The sequence below is a fragment of the Pituophis catenifer genome, unplaced genomic scaffold, assembly GCF_029215685.1.
Source record: "Pituophis catenifer annectens isolate HBS135680 unplaced genomic scaffold, rPitCat1.0.hap2 SCAF_2, whole genome shotgun sequence".
Classification (NCBI taxonomy): Eukaryota; Metazoa; Chordata; class Lepidosauria; order Squamata; family Colubridae; genus Pituophis; species Pituophis catenifer.
Genome location: NW_027256882.1, coordinates 59214052 through 59236428, shown reverse-complemented (window position 1 = coordinate 59236428; position 22377 = coordinate 59214052). Strand labels below are relative to the sequence as shown.

Below are 22377 nucleotides of genomic sequence, written 5' to 3'. Positions count from 1 at the left end.
CCCAGGCAGAAGATATGAGGCTTTTCTTTATATGTCTCATTGCTCTCTCTCCTTTGCTCTCAGAGTGAAATAAAATTAGGGATGGTTTTTTTTTTTACCAAGCTTGAATAGAGGAGGTAATCAGTGGTGGGATTCATATAATTTAACAACCGGTTCTCTGCCCTAATGACTGGCTGGGTGGGCATGGCCATGGTGGGCATGGCCAGAGGGTGTGACAGGCAGCACTCGGCCACCTGCACCCCCATGGGAGCAAAAATGGGCCATGGGGGGCGTGCCCCATTTTGGGCATAGGAGCCTCATGGGAAGCAAAAACAGGCCTAGGAAGCCTCCCTGAAGCCTCTTAGGAAGCGAAAACAGGCCTAGAAAGTCTCCCTGAAGCCTCGTGGGAGCAAGAAAGGGCCACAGGGGGTGCACCACCTCCCCTCATGCCCCATTTTGACCGTAGGAGGACTCCCTGCATTTACCTGGGAGCCAAAAAGGGACGCATGGGGACTCCTGGAAGGGGCGGGGCAGGAACGGGTGGGACCAGCCATCAATTTAACTACCGGCTCACCCAAACCGGCTGAATCCCACCACTGGAGGTAATCCTGATACTCTGAGAAAATGAAGAGTCTTTAAAACTGATAGATCCAAAGTACATTCAGCTCACCCTCATTTTAAGGCCTATTATCATGGCCAATCAAAACCTCAACAGTCATGATCTGCACCCACAGATCAGTCTGATAGAAGAGAATATTGATCAAAGCAGAGTTGAAGTTTGCAGTCCTTGGTATTTTCTAAACTTGGCAGGCATTCCATTATCAAGCTAGGTAACATCAACAGTGAAATGATGATTGCCTACTTTGGCAATGCAACGTCTGCAAGAAAATCACCAAGCTCAGAGAACACCAAAGACCCCACAGATCAGACTATGCACAGAACACCATCCTGTTTGCAGTGATAGCTCTGCTTTGTCTTAACCTCCATTAAGCCATTGCAGATAGGCTCTTAGTCTTCTACTTGACCATTATAGAAAGATTATTTTAGTTTTAGTTTTAATTAAACTAATTAAATTAGTTTTAGTTTTAATTTATGACAAACTGTGCAACAAATCACAAAGGGATTGGACTGGAGACAAGGATTTGGTTTTTGGTAGAATGGAGGATGTGTCCCTTCCCTTTGACCTCCACAAGTTTTTGTGGGACTGAAAAAGGGAAGGTGGGAATTTATGTAGTCATCAATCTTACATGGCACATCTCTGGGTAATATCAAACAATAAAATCAAACAGTAAAAAAACAAACACAAAATACAAACATCAGCAAGAACCTCCCCAGTGTTCAAAATCAGCGGTCACCAATTGATGGTCTGTGAGCAAATTTTGGTGGTCCGCAGAAAAATTATTTGCATTTTTTATATTGCACTAAATCAGGGGCCCTCAAACTATGGCCCCTGGGACAGATATGTACAATGAATGTTTGTGTTGCTGCAGAGAGTCTCCCCTTTTGGGGTCTTTTTGTGTGGATTGGAGGGAGACAGAAATTCCAACATGGGATCTGCTTTGGCCTCCTGGTGTGGGGCTTTGGTGAAGGCTGGAGGGAAGTGCCACTGGTGGTGAAGAGCCGGAGGACCTTGTTCCAGTGAGATTGCATCATGGCCTGGAACTGGCTGACCATCTCAGCCTGTTGATCCTCCAGGCACCTGTACCTGGCCTTGCACTCCCACAGGTCTTCCTTCTGCTTGGAAAGCCTATGCTCGTAGTCCTCAGTGTGGTGCTTCTACTGAGCCTCCTTCTCGGTCAGATCCAATTTGAACTGAACTGCCAACTCTTTCTCGTGGTGACTGCTTAGCTCCAACAACTGCTTCCTGTTGGGGCCCTAAGAAGACTGGGTGGGGAGGCGAGGAGTGGCTGGGAGGTGAGAGGTGAGTAGAGGCTGGAGAGGTGCCTCTCAATGTGAGAGACATTGAGTTGGCCACACCCACCCAGTCACATGACAACCTAGCCATGCCCACCCAGCCAGTCATTAGGCAGATCATATTAGTGGTCCATGGGATTTAAAATTATGAATTTAGTGGTCCCTGAAGTCTGAAAGTTTGGTGACCCCTGTTTCAAATACAACATATCTAAACCAACCGTAGAGCTTTGCTGGGCTCTAGCCTCTCACTAGCCCATGTCTTATGGGAAAAGTCAGATCTTTAAAGCTTTTTTGACGGCTCAGAGGGTAGAGGCTTACTGGATCTCAGAGAGGAGGTAGGGAAGTTATGGAAAAGGCACACCTTCTAGGTTCTGATAGATGACAACATTTAAAGAAAGGACTTGCAACTTGTCCATTCTGTAACAACTAGGAGATCAGGTAGATATCCTCAAGCATAGGTGATACTGTACATTCTCAGCTCATTGTCTATGGAGATACTCAATTATCCAGATCATGATTGTCCCAAAGGTGCCTTTTCAAAAGGCAACTGGACTTTCATTGTTTTTCTTGAAGACATTTTTCCCCAAATGCCATCACTCTGCTTAACAACTAATTCCCACAATATTGTCAAACAATTTACTAAGACTGGATAATAGCAATAGACTGGTATATACTGCGCCACAGTACTTTACAGAACTCTCTGAATGATTTACAGAGTCAGAATATTGCTCCCAACAATCTGGGTCTTCATTTTCCTGATCTCGTCAGGCTGAGTCAACCTTGAGCAGGTCAGGAAAAAACTCCTGACAGTGGGCAGTGTTAGCCTGTAATGCTGCATTCTAACCAGTACGCAACCACAATTCCTACAAAATCAATTGCAATTGATAATACTGATTTGATTATGTAAAGTTGCTTCTGCAATGTGTGTGTGTGTGTGTGTGTGTGTGTGTGTTTGTGTAAGGGAAAAATAAGGAAATATCTTGCAGATTGTAGAGATTTGGTAACTGACAATTATTTGCTTACAGTTTCTGGAATGTTCTTTCTATGTAATGCTCAGAAATGCTGGCTACTGTTATAAGGCAAAAAAAGATGCAGAACATGAGTGTTTAAAATTACTTGATCACAGAAATGGATAAAGAATAGTGAGACAATATGCAGAGGGCAATCTAGTTTAACTTTAGATATATTGTCCAACAGATAAAGCTAAATCCGAGACAAGTTTCTTTGCCAACTGAGGAAATTTGTAGGACACTTTAAGGAGGATTGGAATACAATGGTATCTTTTCAAAATTACATTGGAATTCATCTAATTTATTACTGACAAAGGAAACCCACTGAGCAAATGAGAACATTTCATGACTAACAATGCACAGCATCATTAACACTGTCATGTTAACGCTTGGAATATTTAAAAGAAAGGTAGCTTATGAGTATTCTATAATCAGCAGTTGTTATTGTACAGCTTTTTCTAAAGTGCACTTTTGTGGTGCAAAAATGCTTTTTTTTTTCCTGACAATCAAATATAAATGGATTATAAGACATCAACAACAATTTATGACAAAAGAGCTTACCAAGGAAGTGAAATAAAGCTTACCAAGAAATATCTGGTGTGGGTATTGCAAAAAACTGACAAAACAAGTGACTTGAATAACCCATCACTGCCACATATTCTTCACCATCTGGAGTTAATATTTCTGGGGGAATATCTGAAAAAGCAAGTGTAAATTAGCAAAGAAAGAGTCCAAGTAGGACAACCAGCAGTGATAAAAAAAGAAGTAGCCTTAATCCTAGGGCAAATTTTGTGATTTTGAGCTATACAGTAGTGGCCAAAATTGTGGAAACCTTTTGGGAAAAGTGTATTTTCTAAAACTAGCTAATAACACCATCTTTTTTTGGAGTAGTCCCATAAAATTATATATCAATGGAAAGATAATTTAATCAAGAATGTAATGCAATAACTTTTATGAAGGATTTGCTATTAGAATAGCAGTTACAGTATAAAGAAGAAAAGTGAAACTTGTAGAAAAAATGAGATATAGAAATTACCGCCAGAGAAATAAATGATATATACAAAAATTATCACATCAGTTAATACTTAGTTGGGTAACCTTTAGCATGAATTATGGCCTTACAATGTCTTCTCATGGAGTGAACCAAATCTTTTAGTTCTGCAGCTGTTATAATGTGAAACCAAGATTGAATGATTGGTTTTATTAACTGGATTTTATTGCTGGATCGCTTCTGACTAATAAGTTTCTTTAGTCGGCTCCATAGATTTTCAACTGGGTTAAGGTCTGGGCTATTCCCAGGCCATTCCAGCAGTGGAATATGATTATCTTGAAACTCCCCCCCCCAAAAAAGTGGTGTTATTAGCCATCAAACCTCAAAAATACACTTTCCCCAAAATAATAATAATAATAATAATAATAATAATAATAATAATAATAATAATAATAATAATAATAATAATAATACTTTTATTTCTATACCACCCTTCTCCCGAAGGACTCAGGGCGGTGTACAGCCTATTTAAAAACACAGACAAAACAACAATATAAAATTTAAAATAATTAAATAAGTGGCTCAGATTTAAAACCCCAATAAATTTAAATACCCCAATTTAAAACTATTGTGTTGATAGTCCGGCCTGGTGGAACAACAGGGTCTTCAATGCACAGCGAAACACCCGGAGGTCGGAGATCTTACGAATTTCCGGGGGCAGTTTGTTCCACAGGGCTGGGGCTCCCACAGAGAAGGCCCTCCCCCTGGGCGTCGCCAGCCGACATAACTTGGCTGATGGCACCCTGAGGAGACCCTCTCTGTGGGAACGGACTGGTCGGTGGGAGGCTATTGGTGGCAGAAGACGGTCTCGGAAGTACCCGGGTCCTATGCCATGGAGCGCTTTAAAGGTGGTAACCAACACCTTGAATCGCACCCGGAAGACCACTGGGAGCCAGTGCAGCTCGCACAGGAGGGGTGTCACATGGGCATAACGGGTTGCGCCCATAACCACCCACGCGGCCGCATTCTGGACCAGTTGGAGCCTCCGAGTGCTCTTCAAGGGGAGCCCCATGTAGAGAGCATTGCAATAGTCCAACCGGGAAGTAACAAGGGCATGAGTGACCGTGCGCAGGGCATCCCGATCCAGAAAGGGCTGCAACTGGCGAATCAGGCGAACCTGATAAAAGGCCCCCTGGCCACGGCCGTCATATGCTCTTCTAAAGACAGCCACACGTCCAGGAGGACACCCAGATTGCGAGCCCTCTCCGTGGGGGGCAAAGATTCACCCCCAATAGTCAGTGATGGCACCTGCTGACTATATCGGGGCGCCGGAAGCCACAGCCACTCGGTCTTGGAGGGGTTGAGTCTGAGCCTGTTCCTCCCCATCCAGATCCGCACGGCCTCCAGGCAGCGAGACATCACATCAAGGGCATCGTTGGGGTGGTCTGGGGTGGAGATGTACAGCTGAGTATCATCAGCGTACAGATGGCACTTCACCCCAAAACCACGGATGATCTCACCCAGCGGCTTCACATAAATGTTGCGAGGGGCGAGAGGACCGACCCTTGCGGCACTCCCCATAAGAGACGCCTCGAGGTCGACCTCTGTCCCCCTGCCAACACGAACTGCGAGCGGTCAGAGAGGAAGGAGGAGAACCACCGCAAAACGGTGCCCCCTATTCCTAACCCCCTCAACCGCTGCAGCATGATACCATGGTCGATGGTATCAAAAGCCGAGATCTAATAGGACTAGGACAGAGGAGCAACCCCTGTCCCGAGCCCTCCAGAGATCATCCACCAACGCGACCAATGCCGTTTCTGTGCTGTACCCCTGCCTGAAGCCCGACTGGTACGGGTCTAGATAGATAGCTTCATCCAGGTGCCGGGGAAGTTGTCATGCCACCACGCTCTCAACAACCTTCACCACAAAACGAAGGTTGGAGACTGGACGATAGTTGGCTAATTCAGCCGGGTCCAGGGAAGGCTTCTTGAGGAGGGGCCTCACTACCGCCTCTTTCAAGGCAGCAGGAAAGGCACCCTCACCCAAAGAAGCACCTATAATCCCCTGGAGCCAGCCTCGTGTAACCTCCCGGGAGGCCAGTACCAACCAGGAGGGACACGGGTCCAATAAACACGTGGCGGCACTAATCTTACCCAGAACCCTGTCCACATCCTCGGGAGTCACAGGATCAAACTCCTCCCAGATAACATTCTCAAGACCTGCCCCGGTCTCCTCCCGTGGACTCATCCAATCGGAGTCCAAGCCATCCCGAATCCGAGCGACTTTATCGTGCAGGAATTGCACAAAATCCTCAGCACGACCCTGCAAGGGATCTTCCCGCACTCCCCCCCGAAGAAGGGAGTGGGTCACCCTAAACAGGGCGGCTGGGCGGTTCTCTGCAGATGCGATAAGAGCAGAAAAATGGTTAGATTTTGCTGCTTTTATCGCCACTAGGTAGGTCTTGATATAAGACCTCACCTGTGTCCGGTCGGATTGACTAGTCCTCCAAATGCTCTCTAGGCGTCTTTTCCGACGCTTCATCTCTCTCAGCTCCTCAGAGAACCAAGGAGCTAATTGAGATCGGCATCGGGTCAGAGGCCGCAAAGGCAAGACGCGGTCCAAAGCTCCAGTGGCCGCTCTTTCCCAGGCGGCGACCAGCTCTTCAGTTGAGTCATGTGTTAGAGTCTCAGGAAACGGCCCAAGCTCCGTCAGGAACCTTTCGGGATCCATCAGGCGCCTGGGATGGAACCATCTGGTCGGTTCCGTCTCCCTGCGGTGGGGGCAGGCGGTAGGAAAGTCTAGTTGAAGGAGTGAATGATCTGTCCATGACAAGGGTTTAATATCTAGGTCCCCTCTACCAAGATCATTCAACCACTGTCCAGAGATAAAAATCAGGTCCAGAGTGTGTCCCCCTATGTGAGTGGGGCCTTGAACTAACTGGGTCAGGTCCAAGGCCGTCATGGAAGCCATGAACTCCCGAGCCACCTCTGACGCCTCACCTGCGGATGGGAGGTTGAAATCCCCCATGACAATAAGTCTGGGGGTATCGACCGCCACCCCGGCAATGACGTCGAGTAGCTCGGGCAGGGTCGCTGCCACGTGGCAGGGAGCCAGGTACGTAGTCAGCAAACCCATCTGCACCGCACGGCCCCACTTCACACAAAGGGACTCACATCCGGCTATCTGAGGAACAGTGGTCTCCCTCGGACAAAGACTCTCCCTAATGATCACCGCCACTCCCCCACCCCTCCCCTGGGCCCTTGGCTGATGAAATGCATGGAAACCTGGCGGGCACATCTCTACAAGGGGGACCCCCCCCTCTTGGCCCAACCAGGTCTCCGAATACCTGCCAGGTCTGCACCCCCCTCCAAAATAAGATCACAGATGAGGGGGGCCTTATTAACCACTGACCTGGCATTACATAACATCAGCCGCGGACCCTGGGCCTGAGGCTCTACACAACCCAGGACACGAGTCACGCATTGGGGGCCGGAGTGCGCAATCGCTCGGAGACAGCGCGTGCGCACCCCTGACACTTGATATGACCCCCTGCGGCCGTCATACCTGCCCCTCCCACTCATGATTTCAATTACACAGCCCTTTCTATCGTCCCCCTGCCCCCCGGTTAAATTTCCTTTCACGACCCCTCTGCTGCAGCTAACCAACCCATCATCCCACACAGTCGCTATCTGGACCCCCCCAGGTCCACTTTTACAACCCCCACCCGTCCTCCCGGGTCCCCTTAAAATTTTCCTTAAAAATTTAGCTAAAAAACCCCTCAGCCCCCTCTTTGCTGCATGCCATCTCTCGGGATCCCAAAGCCCGTCATCAAGATAGGCCCTCGATAACGTGGAGGGCCAGGCCTGCGAGAGGGGGGAGTCTCGCAGCGCAAGAAGGTCGGTTTTTTGGAGCATCAACCGAACCAAAGATGGGAAAAGAAAAGCCAGTCCGGGAATCTATCATAGTCCAAGGGATAACTGAGCATAAAGGTCACAAAATATCCATTTATAGGGCTGGACTCCACTGTCCTCTCACGACAGGGAGAGGGTCCAATGTTCTTTTTCTCCAACAGAGGCTAATGGCCAACCATCCTCTCACGACGGCCGGTCCCGTTACAAAGTTGACGGGAGCAATGTTCTATCCTCTCCATTGGGATGTGGAAAATCCCTCGGCTCTCTCAAATGGTGCACAGTCTCTCCTACCAGCGAGGGCGTGAGTGGAGCATAATAAGGGTCCAAAGTGTCCAAAGTGTAGATGTTAATAACGATGGTAATAATAAAGATGTTAATAAAGATGATAATAGACCCATGGGCACAAGATCTTCCTTGAGGTGAGAGTAGGAGTAGCGAGACAGGAAAGCCCAATCCAGGGGTGGTTGGCCATTAAGGCCAACACCCACCCTTACCTGGGGGGAAAGGGGGGGGAGGAGAGGCCACCCGAGGCGACCAACCAACCAAACCATGGTCAGCCTCCCGCCTCTCCAGCCCCAATTTCCACAACCCCCCGTCACAGCTTTGTTCTAAAAACACCCCATCACAGTAAAAATCTACTGTGAGCCAGATGGTAGTCCTAGGGGTGGGGCTGTCAGCTTCTCCCCCATCAACCTGCTGCCTGGCTGTTTCTCTGGCCGGCCGGTCCATGTCAGCCATTGCCTCCACCATCGCCGCTGCCATCGCCAGCCCGCAACCAGGCACCCCAAGCTCCCAAGGTGCACCGGAGCCCCCGAAAATGCCAGAAAAGAGCGCCCCAGGGATCCAGAGGGCTATAGGGAGCGAGGGGGGGCCACTTCCAAGCCGCCGCCACACAAACGCCGCCCGCTGCCGGATGCCTTGGCCTCCGCTTCCCTCCAACACCGGAAACAGCTGCCACAGCCAGGCCCATCACCCCATCTCCCGCGGTGCCGTCCAGCCCTGCCCTGACGTTCCGGAGGGCGAAAAAGCCCTCAACAGGCAGGGCGGATGCTCCCCTCACTGGGACTGGAGCCGGAGATGGACAGGAAGGCTCCTGAAGACCCTGATGACTGGCAACTCTCCCATCCCCGAAACGGAGCTCATCTGGTCACCGCCATCTTGGAGCATACGCAGATAAGGTTTCCACAATTTTGGCCACTGCTGTATTTTATCCCTTTAAAAAAGAATCTACTTTTTCACAATCGTAAACAATGCAAATGGAATTTTAGTAGAAAAGAGGTGAAGGGGAACACTACTGATCTTTCAGACTCTGAAAAGTCTGGATCCTGAAGGAACTTTTGACAGTTTAAGATATGCTAAAGCTTTTCTGAGATTTAATACATGTTTTTTTACTTTCCAATTTCCATCTATATTTAGTAATTCATTAACAAATTTCAGGGACATAATCATAAGAGGAAGCTCTGATCACAAAACAGAAGTTTGGAAAGCACCTGCACCTTGCAACAGTATTTAACCCTGATTTATGCTATTGATTAGGATACAAACAAATAAACCATGAATTCAGAGATGGATTCACGCTCCATCAAAATTACACTATATTAATTGTAGCTCTTCCAGGTTTTGTTGGGCAATGTTATAAGGAACTTTACTGATATGTCGCCTTTGGTGGCAAAGTTGCTTTTATTTTTGCTTTGCTTTGTTTTCTATTTTCCATTTTTCCTAAGCACATAAAAAGATATTCTTAGCAGCTAGGATTCTTATTGTAAAATGATAGAAAATGAAACACATCTTTTAGTGGATTGATGGGATTTAAAATTGTGGAAAACTTTTGGTTGAAAAATTGGTTCAGCAATAATTAGCTTTTAAAACCTGACACTGAAGGATATCTTTTATTTCCATCTACCCTTTATTTCTCTCAGCTGTATGAATAGTCCTTTTTTTTTTCTAGATTAGCATTATTTGTACAAATGCCATTCTAAGCAGAAATATAGACATTAAAAAGTTTTGTTGGCTAACTATGATGACACATGGATCATTCTAATCTAAAAAAATGGATCGATTCAAACTACCATCTTAAATATAATATACCCTAATACTATCCCCCAGATACTTAGTTACCTTACTCTTAACAGATTAACAGAGTTGGAAGGGACTTGTAGATCATCTAGTCCAACCCTCACCCAAGCAGGAGACCCTACGCTATTTCTGACAGATAGCAGTCCAGTCTCTTCTTGAAAGCCTCCAGTGATGAAGCTCCCACAACTTCCGAAGGCAAGCTGTTCCACTGTTTGATTGCTTTCACTGTCGGAAAATTTCTCCTTATTTCTAGGTTGAATTTCTCCTTGATCAGTTTCCATCCATTATTCCTTGTCTGGCCTTCAGGTGCCTTGGAAAACAGGTTGACCCCAGGGATGAAATCCAGCAGGTTCTGAAAGGTTCTGGAGAACCGCTAGCAAAAATTTTGAGCAGTTTGGAAAACCGGTAGCGGAAATTTTGAGTAGTTCAGAGAACTGGCAAATACCACCTCTGGCTGGCCTCAGAGTGGGGTGGGAATGGAGATTTTGCAATATCCTTCTCCTGCCACAGCCACCAAGCCACGGCCACCAAGCCCACAGAACCGGTAGTAAAAAAAAATTGGATTTCACCACTGTTGATCCCCTCTTCTCTGTGACAGCCCCTAAAATATTGGAACATTGCTATCATGTCTCCCCTGGTCCTTCTCTTCACTAGACTAAACTAGCCATGCCCAGTTCCTGTAAACCTTCTTCATATGTTTTAGCCTCCTTGTTAATTGATAATAATTAATATCATTTCTTACATACAAAGACAGATGTAATTAGATCCATGAAGTTCAGCATTTTCCCCTGTGAGAGGCAGTAGCTCTCTTCAAACCAAAGTCTTTTCTGATCCTTGTGCATGGCAGGTATGGGCAAAAACCTATTCCCTGTAAAAATATCTTACTGAGGACATCAATGTTTGCTGTGGCCAGGATAGTCCCATGCTTGTTGGTAGCCTCACACTGGTACACTGCAGTGTCACTCAGCTCCAAGTCAGTGATGCTGATCTCTCTTGTTGAAAAAACAGCTCTGCTGGATTTTATTTCGTTATCTGTCAATAAGAGAAGAAAATGTTACTTACAATAAGAGACTGCCAATTCTTCCCTACCACTTCCTCTGGCAAAACCTTAGTCATACAGAAAAAGTGAGAATGTGTAGAAAACATTCATTAATCTTGCTATTATGTGCTGCATTAAAACAAATTGAATTATGCAAATAACAATTAGCGTTAAACAATGACATCATGAACAAGACTTATTTTGCTTTAAGCTTAACATTTCTGGATGCATGATTTGTTTATGAGTTAGCTGTACCTATAAATACCATGCTGGTGACACATGGTTACTCTTTAAAGCTGAAAACAAACTGCAGATATCTATTTTCCTAGTAACATAGCATAATGACAAACTGTCTAAACTCATTGTTGTTTTTGCCCTAGTAGTAAGTTATGAAGTATTAACCTTCAATTTCAAATCTAGTTAGAATGGAATAGAATAACGAAGTTGGAAGGGACCTTGGAGGTTGTCTAGTCCAACATTTCAATTATCTCAACCTATCTGAACTTGGAAGCTAAATATGACCAGCCCTGGCTAATACCAAAATAGAAGACCACTAACGAGTAACAGGCATTATAAACTCCACTTGAAAGTATAAAATTCCCACAAAAAAATTCAGGAAAGCCAAAATGATCTTGACAACTGCATGATTCATGTAATAATTATATTGATTCACCTAATAGCCATGGCATAAAAAGTTTATAAAATTACGCCCAACTTATTTAACAACCGTCTTGCTTAGAATAGAAATTAAGTTTCCAATTGCAGTTGTAAATTGTGGACGACCTGCATTTCACTTTTTATCTCGAACTAGTCAGGCATCTTCCATAGGGCATGATTAATTCCTATGCTAAATACAATAATCCTTTTAACCAAGATTCTTAGAATTATGCAACTAGAGAGTTGGAAGTTACCTTTCAGGTTATCAAGTCCATCCCTTGCTTATGGCAATATGTAGTAGAGCGTCTCTGAACAAGGACCATTCAGTATCTTTTGGAAGACCACTGATGAAGGAGACTTCACCACTTTATATGGTAGCTTTTTTTAGTAGCGTTTTCTTTGTATTATTTGTTTTGTTTATAGGGGAGTACAAAGAACAAATATTTCAAAATGGTTGTGCAAGCTATTTTTTGAATGGACATCTCCTTGATGGCTATTATGCAACGACATCCATCTAAACAAGCCCATCATGCCAAAAAATATGGGAATCCATAGCTGTAGTCAATGATTAGATGGAATTGGATTCTAAATTTGCAGACTCAGTTGGTATTATGTGCATTATGGCTGAAGTGACGTAGCTTATTATCTTTAAGAACGAAAGGAATCCGGACAACTTTATCAAATAATCAATCAATCACAATATCTCTATTACTGGGAAGTTAATAAATAAAACTGATTAAATTTAAGCAATCTCACTGTGTTTCTTTCATATTAGCATTGTCTAATTTGGTGGTGTTGGATTTTAAGACACATACCCAATCCATAGGACCAATAACTAGGGATAATGGAAATTTAAATCTTACGCATCTGGAGGCATCACATTGGAAACAGCCAGTTTATAGCTGTTTACTATTATTGAACGTTAGGTTTATATCCTATGCTTACCTTCAAGAGGAATGCCATTCTTTTTCCATTTTATAGTTGGCTCAGGAAAACCAATAGCTTCACAAAACAGTACAAAACTTCCACCAACACTGAAAACTCCACTTTTTGGTTTGCTTACCCAGGTGGGTGGCTCTGTTGAAAAAGTAATTGCCATTTTAATCACTATTGGGACAACTACCGTAAACACATACCTGCACACCCGTAACATTGATGCAACAATGTCGATATGGCGTGCTAACTGCACTTTTCCTTGAAGAAAGATGAATCATGATTTAATCATCTCCTATTAATACACTATAAATTAGACTATTGGAAACTAGAAAGAATGCAAAATGCCAGGGGCTAGGCTTTTGTACAATTGTACTTTGTAGATTATTTTACTTTCTTTCAGGGTTTGTTTGTCTACAGTTCGGAAATGTTCATTTTGACCTATAAAGCTCTAGATAATTTGCAACCAGATTATTTGTTCCTATATTTTATAGCAAAATTGCTATTGAAGAACTCTAAAGGGAAATGAGCTGGTTTCTTTCTACTTTTGGCAAGTAGTAAAAAATCTTTGATACCATCAGAGTTTCAGTTTTATAGAAAGTTGTATACTTAGTTTTTCATTTTAATTTTAAAAAATCTGTTTCACAGTATTTTTTAAAAATTCTCTCTAGATGTGTAATGGGTATAATGATAAATGTTATGTTTAATAACTAGATAAAACACATAAAACATAATGTGAAAAAGAGTTGTAAAGATATTTTTTTAAAATCAGAAACTGAGCTCTGTGCATATCTTAATTTGAAACAAATGAGATAATATGAAAGAGGCTAGAAATCTTGGCTGTAAATATTTCACTGAGAAAGAGCTAAAGCAAGAATGAATGAATGAATGAAGGAAGGAAGGAAGGAAGGAAGGAAGGAAAGAAAGAAAGAAAGAAAGAAAGAAAGAAAGAAAGAAAGAAAGAAAGAAAGAAAGAAAGAAAACCAGGTCCCAAACCATAATAAAGTTATTCTACTCTACTCTACTCTACTCTACTCTACTCTACTCTACTCTACTCTACTCTACTCTACTCTACTCTACTCTACTCTGGCAACATTGTACTAAAATCTATCCTACTTTCCTAATAGTTTTGTCCCCCTTCTTCCCCCTCACAAAGAGATGTTATATATCCCAATTTCTCCAACTTCATGCTCATTTCCTCATGTTGCAACATCTGGCATAGCTTTCCTATGAGGGCTGATCAGAAAAAGTTTCATGGAAGGTTCCATGCAGCTCTTTGGTGAATGGAATGTACCACAAATGACAAAAAAATGGTTGCACTTCATCAACTACTGTATGACAAAGGAAATGGAAAAGTTTGTTATTATGATAATGTTATTTTTAGGGATTTCTTTTTTAAAAAAGAAATTATGTTATCAAACTGAATGAGAATATTTCAAAAACCGCAGAAGAAATGTTCAGCATAGCTGAATTTGTCAGAGTAAAAGAGAAGCAGGGAAAAACAAAAGCAGCATCATACGGTGTGTGGCTATACTTCCACTAACCAGCAGATGGCACTCATGCAATTGGGGAAAAAAAAAAACAGGTTGGCAACACCAAATTCACCAATCCTTCAGTTTTGCTTAACTAGGCTATTTGTTATCCCCCTCTCTCACGACCCCCTCTTCAGAGCTTCACTAATTACACCATGTCTACAATTTATTGATGATCTTTCCAAGGTTTCTATAAAAACTGGAAAAGGAAAAGAGAAAGTCAGCCTCCAACAGCCGTTTGAGATTACAGGTGCATAATCAAGTTCATAGACAGGAATTGTTCTCTCTCAATTACGGTAATAGCTACTATTGCCACCTTTTTACTAAAATTACTAAAATTAGGATTTTTTGTAAGACTTTAACATGAGTCCTATTCTTTCTATTAGTCTGTGATTTATCAGTAGCTGAAGCATAAGATTAGAAACCGTAAGTTCTAGTTCTGCTTTAGTCATGAAAGCCAACTGAGTGATTTTGGACCATTCTCTCTCTCTCTCTCTCTCTCTCTCTCTCTCTCTCTCTCTCTCTCTCTCTCTCTCTCTCTCTCTCTCTCTCTCTCTCCCCCTCCCTCCCTCCCTCCCTCCCTCTCTTTGTGGGAAAAATAGGAAGGTATTAGGTATATTCACTGCCTTGAGTTATTTATAAATAGAATAAAGGTGGGATATAAACAAACAAATAGGAAAGGTTGCCTATCATGGAGAAGTAACTCTAAATAGTATACAAGGATTAAATACAACAATTTACCTACAACCATAGGACATAAACATAACCTGACACCCCCAAAAAGAACAGAACATCAGAGCTTGCTTAGCCATCTTGCTCAGATGCCTGGAGGAACACCTACAGTAGTGGCCAAAATTGTGGAAACCTTTTGGGAAAAGTGTATTTTCTAAAACTAGCTAATAGCACCACTTTTTTTTTTTTTTTGGAGTACTACCATAAAATTATGTATCAATGGAAAGATAATTTAATCAAGAATGTAATGCAATAACTTTTATGAAGGATTTGCTATTAGAATAGCAGTTACACTATAACTTTGCATGCCGCAAAGAGGGGGCTGCGGGGTTTTTTAAAATTGTCCTTGTTTAAACTTTTAAGGAGTTCTGGGAGGGGGGAGGGGGGTGGGATTGGAATTAGGGTTGTGGGTTTGGGGGATAACCCACTAGGGGGAGAGTCGGTCTTGGCCAGGACATTCGGCGGGGGTGGTGGGGGATCCGGAGGGGGTCGAGCTGGTCCAGACTGTGTTTTTACCATTGGTACTGTGTGTGGGAGAGGTAGATATGGCGGGAGCAGGGGGCCATATCATGTTAAGGGAGCACACACCCGCTGTCTTCAAGCGGTAGAGTGCTCCGGCCCCCAAGGCTCCACCCGTTCTCCAGGTAGTACAGACCTTCAGGGCCCGGGCCTTCGCCTGATGTTGTGCAACACCAGGTCTGTAGTAAATAAAGCCCCCCTCATCTGTGATCTTGTTTACGAGGGGGGAGCGGACCTGGTGGGTATTACGGAGACCTGGTTGGGCCCAGAGGGAGGGGTCCCTCTGGTAGAAATGTGCCCACCAGGTTTCCACGCATTCCATCAGCCAAGGTCACAGGGGAGGGGCGGGGGAGTAGCGGTTATTATTAGAGAAGGCCTTAGGCCGAGGGAGACCACTGTACCTCAGACAGCTGGTTGTGAGTCCCTCCTTGTGAAGTGGGGCCACGGGGTTCAGAGGGGTTTGCTGATCACGTACCTGGCTCCCTGCCACGTGGCGGCAGCCCTGCCCGAGCTACTCAACGTTATTGCCACGGTGGCGGTTGATACCCCCAGACTTATGGTCATGGGGGATTTCAACCTGCCATCCGTGGGTGAGGCGTCTGAGGTGGCTCGGGAGTTCATGGCTTCCATGACGGCCATGGACCTGACCCAACTAATTCATGGCCCTACGCACACTGGGGGAAACACACTGGACTTGGTTTTTGTCTCTGGACAGTGGTTGAGTGATCTCGAGATAGGGGATATAGTCATCGAGCCCTTGTCATGGTCAGATCACTCGCTCCTTCGCCTTGACCTTCGAACCGCGGCACCCCGCTACAGGGAGGCGGAACCGGTAAGATGGTACCGCCCCAGGCGCCTGATGGAACCTGATAGATTCCAGATGGAGCTTGGGCCAATCCCGGAGGTTCTGGCTCACGCCTCATCTGGGGACCTAGTGGCCGCCTGGGATAGGGCGGCCGCTGGAGCCCTGGATCGAGTCGTGCCTTTGCGGCCTCTGACCCGGCGCCGATCTCGCCTGGCTCCTTGGTTCACCGAGGAGCTGAGGGAGATGAAGCGCCAGAAAAGATGCCTAGAGAGCTGTTGGAGGGCTAGTCTTTCTGAATCTGACCGAACACTGGTAAGATCTCATATTAGGAGTTACCTAGTGGCGATAAAAGCAGCAAAATGTACTCATTTTACTGCTCTTATTGCGTCATCAGATAATCGCCCAGCCACCCTGTTTAGGGTGTCCCGCTCCCTGCTCCACCAGGAAGCGCGGGAGGACCCCTTGGAGGGAAGAGCCGAGGATTTTGTTCAGTATCTGTATGACAAAATCACTCAGATTCGGGCAGGTCTGGACTCTGACGGGATAGATCCAGCGAGGGTAACGGAGACAGGTCTTGAGACTGTTATCTGGGATGAGTTTGATCCTGTGACCCCAGATGATGTGGACAGGATTCTGGGTAGATTGAACGCGACCACATGTTTGTTGGACCCGTGTCCCTCCTGGTTAGTGCTGGCTTCCCGGGAGGTGACGCGAGGCTGGCTCCAGGGGATTATAAATGCTTCGTTGGGTGAGGGTGTCTTTCCCGCCGCCCTGAAAGAGGCGGTGGTAAGGCCTCTCCTCAAGAAGCCTTCCCTGGACCCGACAGTATTGGCTAATTATCGTCCAGTCTCCAACCTTTGCTTCGTTGCGATGGTTGTTGAGAGTGTGGTTGCGCGACAGCTACCCCAGTACCTGGATGAAGCATCGTATCTAGATCCGTTCCAGTCGGGCTTCAGACCTGGGTACAGCACGGAAACGGCATTGGTCGCGTTGGTTGATGATCTCTGGAGGGCTCGGGACAGAGATTGTTCCTCTGTCCTGGTCCTGTTAGACCTCTCAGCGGCTTTTGATACCATCGACCATGGTATCATGCTGCACCGGCTGGAAGGGTTGGGGGTGGGAGGCACCATTTTACGGTGGTTCTCCTCCTTTCTCTCTGACCGGTCGCAGTCTGTGTTGACAGGGGGGCAGAGATCGACCCCGAGGCCCCTTATATGTGGGGTGCCGCAGGGATCGGTTCTCTCGCCCCTTCTGTTCAACATTTATGTAAAGCCGCTGGGCAAGATCATCCGTGGTTTCGGGGTGAAGTACCATCTGTACGCTGACGACACCCAGCTGTACATCTCCACCCCGGACCACCCCAACGATGCCCTTGAAGTGATGTCCCAGTGCCTGGAGGCCGTACGGATCTGGATGGGGAGAAACGGGCTCAGGCTCAACCCATCCAAGACCGAGTGGCTGTGGTTTCCGACGTCCCGATATAGTCAGCTGGCGCCATCGCTGGCTATTGGGGGTGAATCATTGGCCCCCACGGAAAGGGCTCGTAACTTGGGCGTCCTCCTGGACTCACGGCTGTCTTTAGAAGAGCACTTGACGGCCGTGACCGGGAGGATTTTTCATCAGGTTTGCCTGATTCACCAGTTGCGTCCCTTTTTAGATCGGGACTCGTTACGCACAGTCACTCATGCCCTCGTCACCTCTCGTCTGGACTATTGTAATGCTCTCTACATGGGGCTCCCCTTGAGGTGCACCCGGAGGCTCCAACTGGCGCAGAGTGCGGCCGCGCGGGTGGTTATGGGAGCAACATGGAGCTCCCATGTAACACCTGTCCTGCGTGAGCTGCACTGGCTCCCGGTGGTCTTCCGGGTGCGCTTCAAGGTTCTGGTTACCACCTTTAAAGCGCTCCATGGCTTAGGACCTGGTTATTTACGGGACCGCCTACTATCATCAACAGCCTCCCACCGACCAGTACGCTCCCACAGAGAGGGGCTCCTCCAGGTGCCGTCGGCCAAATAATGTCGGCTGTCGGCCCCTGGGGGAGAGCCTTCTCTGTGGGGGCACCGACGATCTGGAATGAGCTCCCCCCAGAGATACGGAGGATTCCGGATCTGCGCACCTTCCACCGCGAGTTGAAGACGCTTTTATTTCATCAAGCTGGCCTCGCCTAAATCTTCTCCCTTTTAAGTGTAAATTTAAAATTTTTAATGTATTTTAAAATTATGGGTATTAATTCAGCCAAATTTATTTAATTCATTTTATTCGATTTTAAATTTTGTATATCTATGTGTTTTATTTCATGGCTGTGCACCGCCCTGAGTCCTTCGGGAGTAGGGCGGTATAGAAATTCAATAAAATAAAATAAATAAAATAAAGAAGAAAAGTGAAACACATAGAAAAAACAAGCTATATAAAAATTATCACCATAGAAAAAATGAGATATACAAAAATTATCACATCAGTTAATACTTAGTTGGGTAACCTTTAGCATGAATTGTGGCCTTACAAATATTCCCATGGAGTGAACCAAGTCTTTTAGTTCTGCAGCTGTTACAATGTGAAACCAAGATTGAATGATTGCTTTTATTAACTGGGTTTTATTCCTGGGTCGCTTCTGACTAACAAGTTTATTTAGTCGGCTCCATAGATTTTCAATTGGGTTAAGGTCTGGGCTATTCCCAGGCCATTCCAGCGATGGAATATGATTATCTTGAAAGTCCAAAAAAAAGTGATGTTATTAGCCATCAAATCTCAAAAATACACTTTTCCCAAAAGGTTTCCACAATTTTGGCCACTACTGGAGATCTTTAATGGCTAGGATTAAAAATTTTGGGCCATCAAGATCTTTAAGATAATACTATTCCATAGGGAAGGTGCTGCCACAATGCAGGCATGACTCTGGGATGCCACAAAATGTCATTTAATGGAAGATGCCTGGAGTATATCCTCCCTGCTGGAACTGGTGAGGTGAGCAGAGATGATAGGAGATGGTGATCCTACAAATAAACCTGCCCTAATCCAGGTAGGGCTCTATAGGTGAACTTGAATCACACCTGAAAGCCCACTGAGAGGACACATCCCACCTGCCACCACGTTCTGATATAGTAAAACATTTTTCTCCCTATCAATGGAATCTGAACCCAAATTATAAGCCTCACAGGAATAATAGTGCCATTGTGTGGAAGCCCAGTTAGCCAAATAAGGCAGAACTGCAAGATAATAAAGCCAACAGTCTTGAGAATCATGGGTGCCAGATGTGAGTCAATCGTACACTGGTTGGAGTTTTGCCACCCAGAATGAAAACAGAAACACAGCTTACTTGGCAAATTGTTGTTCATGATTGCAACATTGTGTCTTGTTGCTCCAGATTGTTTGATCTGCCTAATCATTTTGACGCCTGATAAAATGCTGACTAGATTTCTAGTTTGATTTCCTTCTGTACTGGTGGTGCCAATGCTTAGGCTAGATTTGGATTACCACTATTTGGATTTGCCACTATTGCAAATTTGGATTACTTTTGTGATTAGTCCCTTGTGGTGAACCGATTACTATAGTTTGCCAGGGATTGATACCTATCTTCAATATCGACACAATACAAGAGATTATTGAATTAACGTTCCAATAAATTTCACTATCCTACTTGAAATTGCCTATATTTTTATATACTATTTTAATAATTCTTAGGTTCTTGAATTATTAAGTTTCCACCAGTTTTATTCTACAAATATAACTGTAAATTACCCATACATAATAATAATTAGAATTAGAGACATATCTACTGCATAACACCCCAGACTTAACAAAAAAAAAGTCCAGATAATAGTTGTGGCAGAACCTGGAAGCAGCAGAACAGAACAGAAGGAAATGGGGTGGGGGGATCACAAAATAAAAAGACTGTCAAATAGAAGTAGAATGACTGTGGCAAAAGAAAACAAAGCAAAGATAGCACGTACAGTAATAGATGCCTTGGGTACAATCCAGTGGTGAAATTCAATTTTTTTTTACTACCGGTTCTGTAGGTGTGACTTGATGAGTGTGGTGTGACTTGGTGGGCATGGCAGGGGAAGGATACTGCAAAATCTCCATTCCCACCCCACTCCAGGGGAAGGATACTGCAAAATCCCCATTCCCTCTCCACTCCTGGGGGAAGGATATTGCAAAATCTCCATTCCCACCCCACTCTGGGACTAGCCAGAGGCGGTATTTTCCGGTTCTCCAAACTACTCAAAATTGCCACTACTGGTTCTCCAGAACCTGTCAGAACCTGCTGGATTTCATCCGTGGTACGATCCCAAAACCTCTGGAGCATCACTTGAACACCATTGATCAAACTTGACAATATCACCATCTGTCAATCACAAAAGGCAACTTTACTTTCTGTTGTGGTACCTTTAACACCAGCAGACAACAGCATCTGCCTATCCCAGGTCCTAGGAACTACTAGGAATAGATCAAGGGTGTCAAACTTGCGGCCCATGGGACAGATGCATCATGCGCTGGCCATGGCCACCCCCATTTAGGCAAAGGGGGGAAAAGTAATCATACATCACATGACAACAATGTGATGACACGAGTTTGACACTCCTGCAATAGATGGATAAAAATACCAAATCCAGTCTAAGCATCTAAGCTGATTGTGTGATAAACTAAAAGAATAATCCATTATATGTCAGCCCTGGAGGCCTTCTTTTTCTTTGGATCTTCAGGGCTGCCACATTTAGTGCTGTGGGAAATTGGGAGGGGAAATTGCATGGAGTTGTAGATATATCTATCCATAACAACATTCTTTTCTCTGGGAGTCAAGGATGTTGAACCTGCACCTGGAGTAGTGTAACTGGGAGGCATTTCCAGTTGAAGAATTCAGACATGTTAAGTGCACGCTAAAAAAGAGGGGGAAAGTATAGGGTGTCACTCTACAACTAGATGATGGAACAAATCAAGTCTCCTTCTTCAGGTGAACTAGATAGTAATTCTGTATTTATAAATACACAAAGTAACCTTGCGAAGTACAATATAACTTAACAGAAGTTTAAATGATTCATGTGTACAGAAATATGGGTACTAAGCAGTGATAGAGAGAGAGCTGAAAATAAAATTAGATAGGGGAAATATTAGAACGTACATTTTTACAGAATAAACAAAAATAATAGGTAGAAAGATTAGAGGTTTACAAACGCTAGGCAATTTTTGTTGTTTAAATAATATTATGAGGATTACCTAAATTTGATAAATGTGATAAAGATTATTATAAAGATAAATATTGTTATTGCAATTTGGATTAATATGAATAGAATAAATAAAAATAGAAAGATTAGACATTTATAGATGTTAGGCATTTCTTTTCATGTTTGTTTAAACAATATAATGAAGATTACTCAAATTTGATAAATGTGATAGAGATTATTAATATTGTTTCTGTGATTTGGATTTATATGAATTATACCCAGAACCAACTTTGTTCACACACAATATGGATGTATATTTAAAAATAATAACAATATATATATATTATATATTTTGATCATTTGATCATATCTATCTATCTATCTATCTATCTATCTATCTATCTATCTATCTATCTCCGCAAATGATCAAAATTAGGAGGGGGCTATCATTGTGGAGTTTGAGTTGGTTGTTTTCTTTTAGATATTTCATTACCCAGTTGTTCATCTTTACTAGAAGAGAATGGGATTTGTTCTCTTATATGAGTGGCATTCAGAGCAGGGGTGGGTTCTACTTACTTTTACTACCAGTTCGCAACGGGAGTGTGCACACTCGCTCGCTTTGCTCTGCGCATGTGCATATCATCCATGATGATGTCCACTTTTACTACCAGTTCACAAGAACTGGACCAAACCGGGAGCAACCCACCACTGATTCAGAGGTAAACAGAGAGCAATCCCCACTTACCTTCTAGCATTGAGGATATTATCTAACTGGATAACAAAGCATCTGCAAGAAAACTCCAAGCTCAGAGAACATCAAGGATTCCACAGTTCAACCCTGAACTACTGATATTTTCTTCTATTGGGGCTATGGTTGTTTAAACTTTACAAAAAAATAGCACAGTTTTCTGAAAGTCAGAATAGACTTGGTGCAAAGATAAATCTAATTTGAAGGGATTTTCCCAAAGAAGGCAGTGATAGTGGTCAAATGAGGGCAAATTTATCCTTCCCAGTTTTACCGATAAATTATATACTTGGATAAAGTCAGAAGAGAAAAACACAGCAAAGATTTTTTTTTTCTTGAAAGTTGCTGGATATGTTTGCCCACCTGTTACTC

At 44.2% G+C, this 22377-nt stretch overlaps 1 protein-coding gene across 3 annotated transcripts in view; it reads right to left on the bottom strand.

Moving 5' to 3' along the window:
• The window catches only part of CHL1 (cell adhesion molecule L1 like), a 105438-nt gene that overhangs the window by 38192 nt on the left and 44869 nt on the right, over positions 1 to 22377 (bottom strand). For all 3 annotated transcript variants that reach the window (XM_070933564.1, XM_070933566.1, XM_070933565.1), the window contains 3 exons: positions 12523 to 12654; positions 10767 to 10913; positions 3488 to 3599 (listed from right to left, as the gene is read on the bottom strand). In XM_070933564.1, coding sequence (XP_070789665.1) covers positions 3488 to 3599; positions 10767 to 10913; positions 12523 to 12654 — 391 coding nt within the window. The remainder of the gene's footprint in view (positions 1 to 3487; positions 3600 to 10766; positions 10914 to 12522; positions 12655 to 22377) is intronic.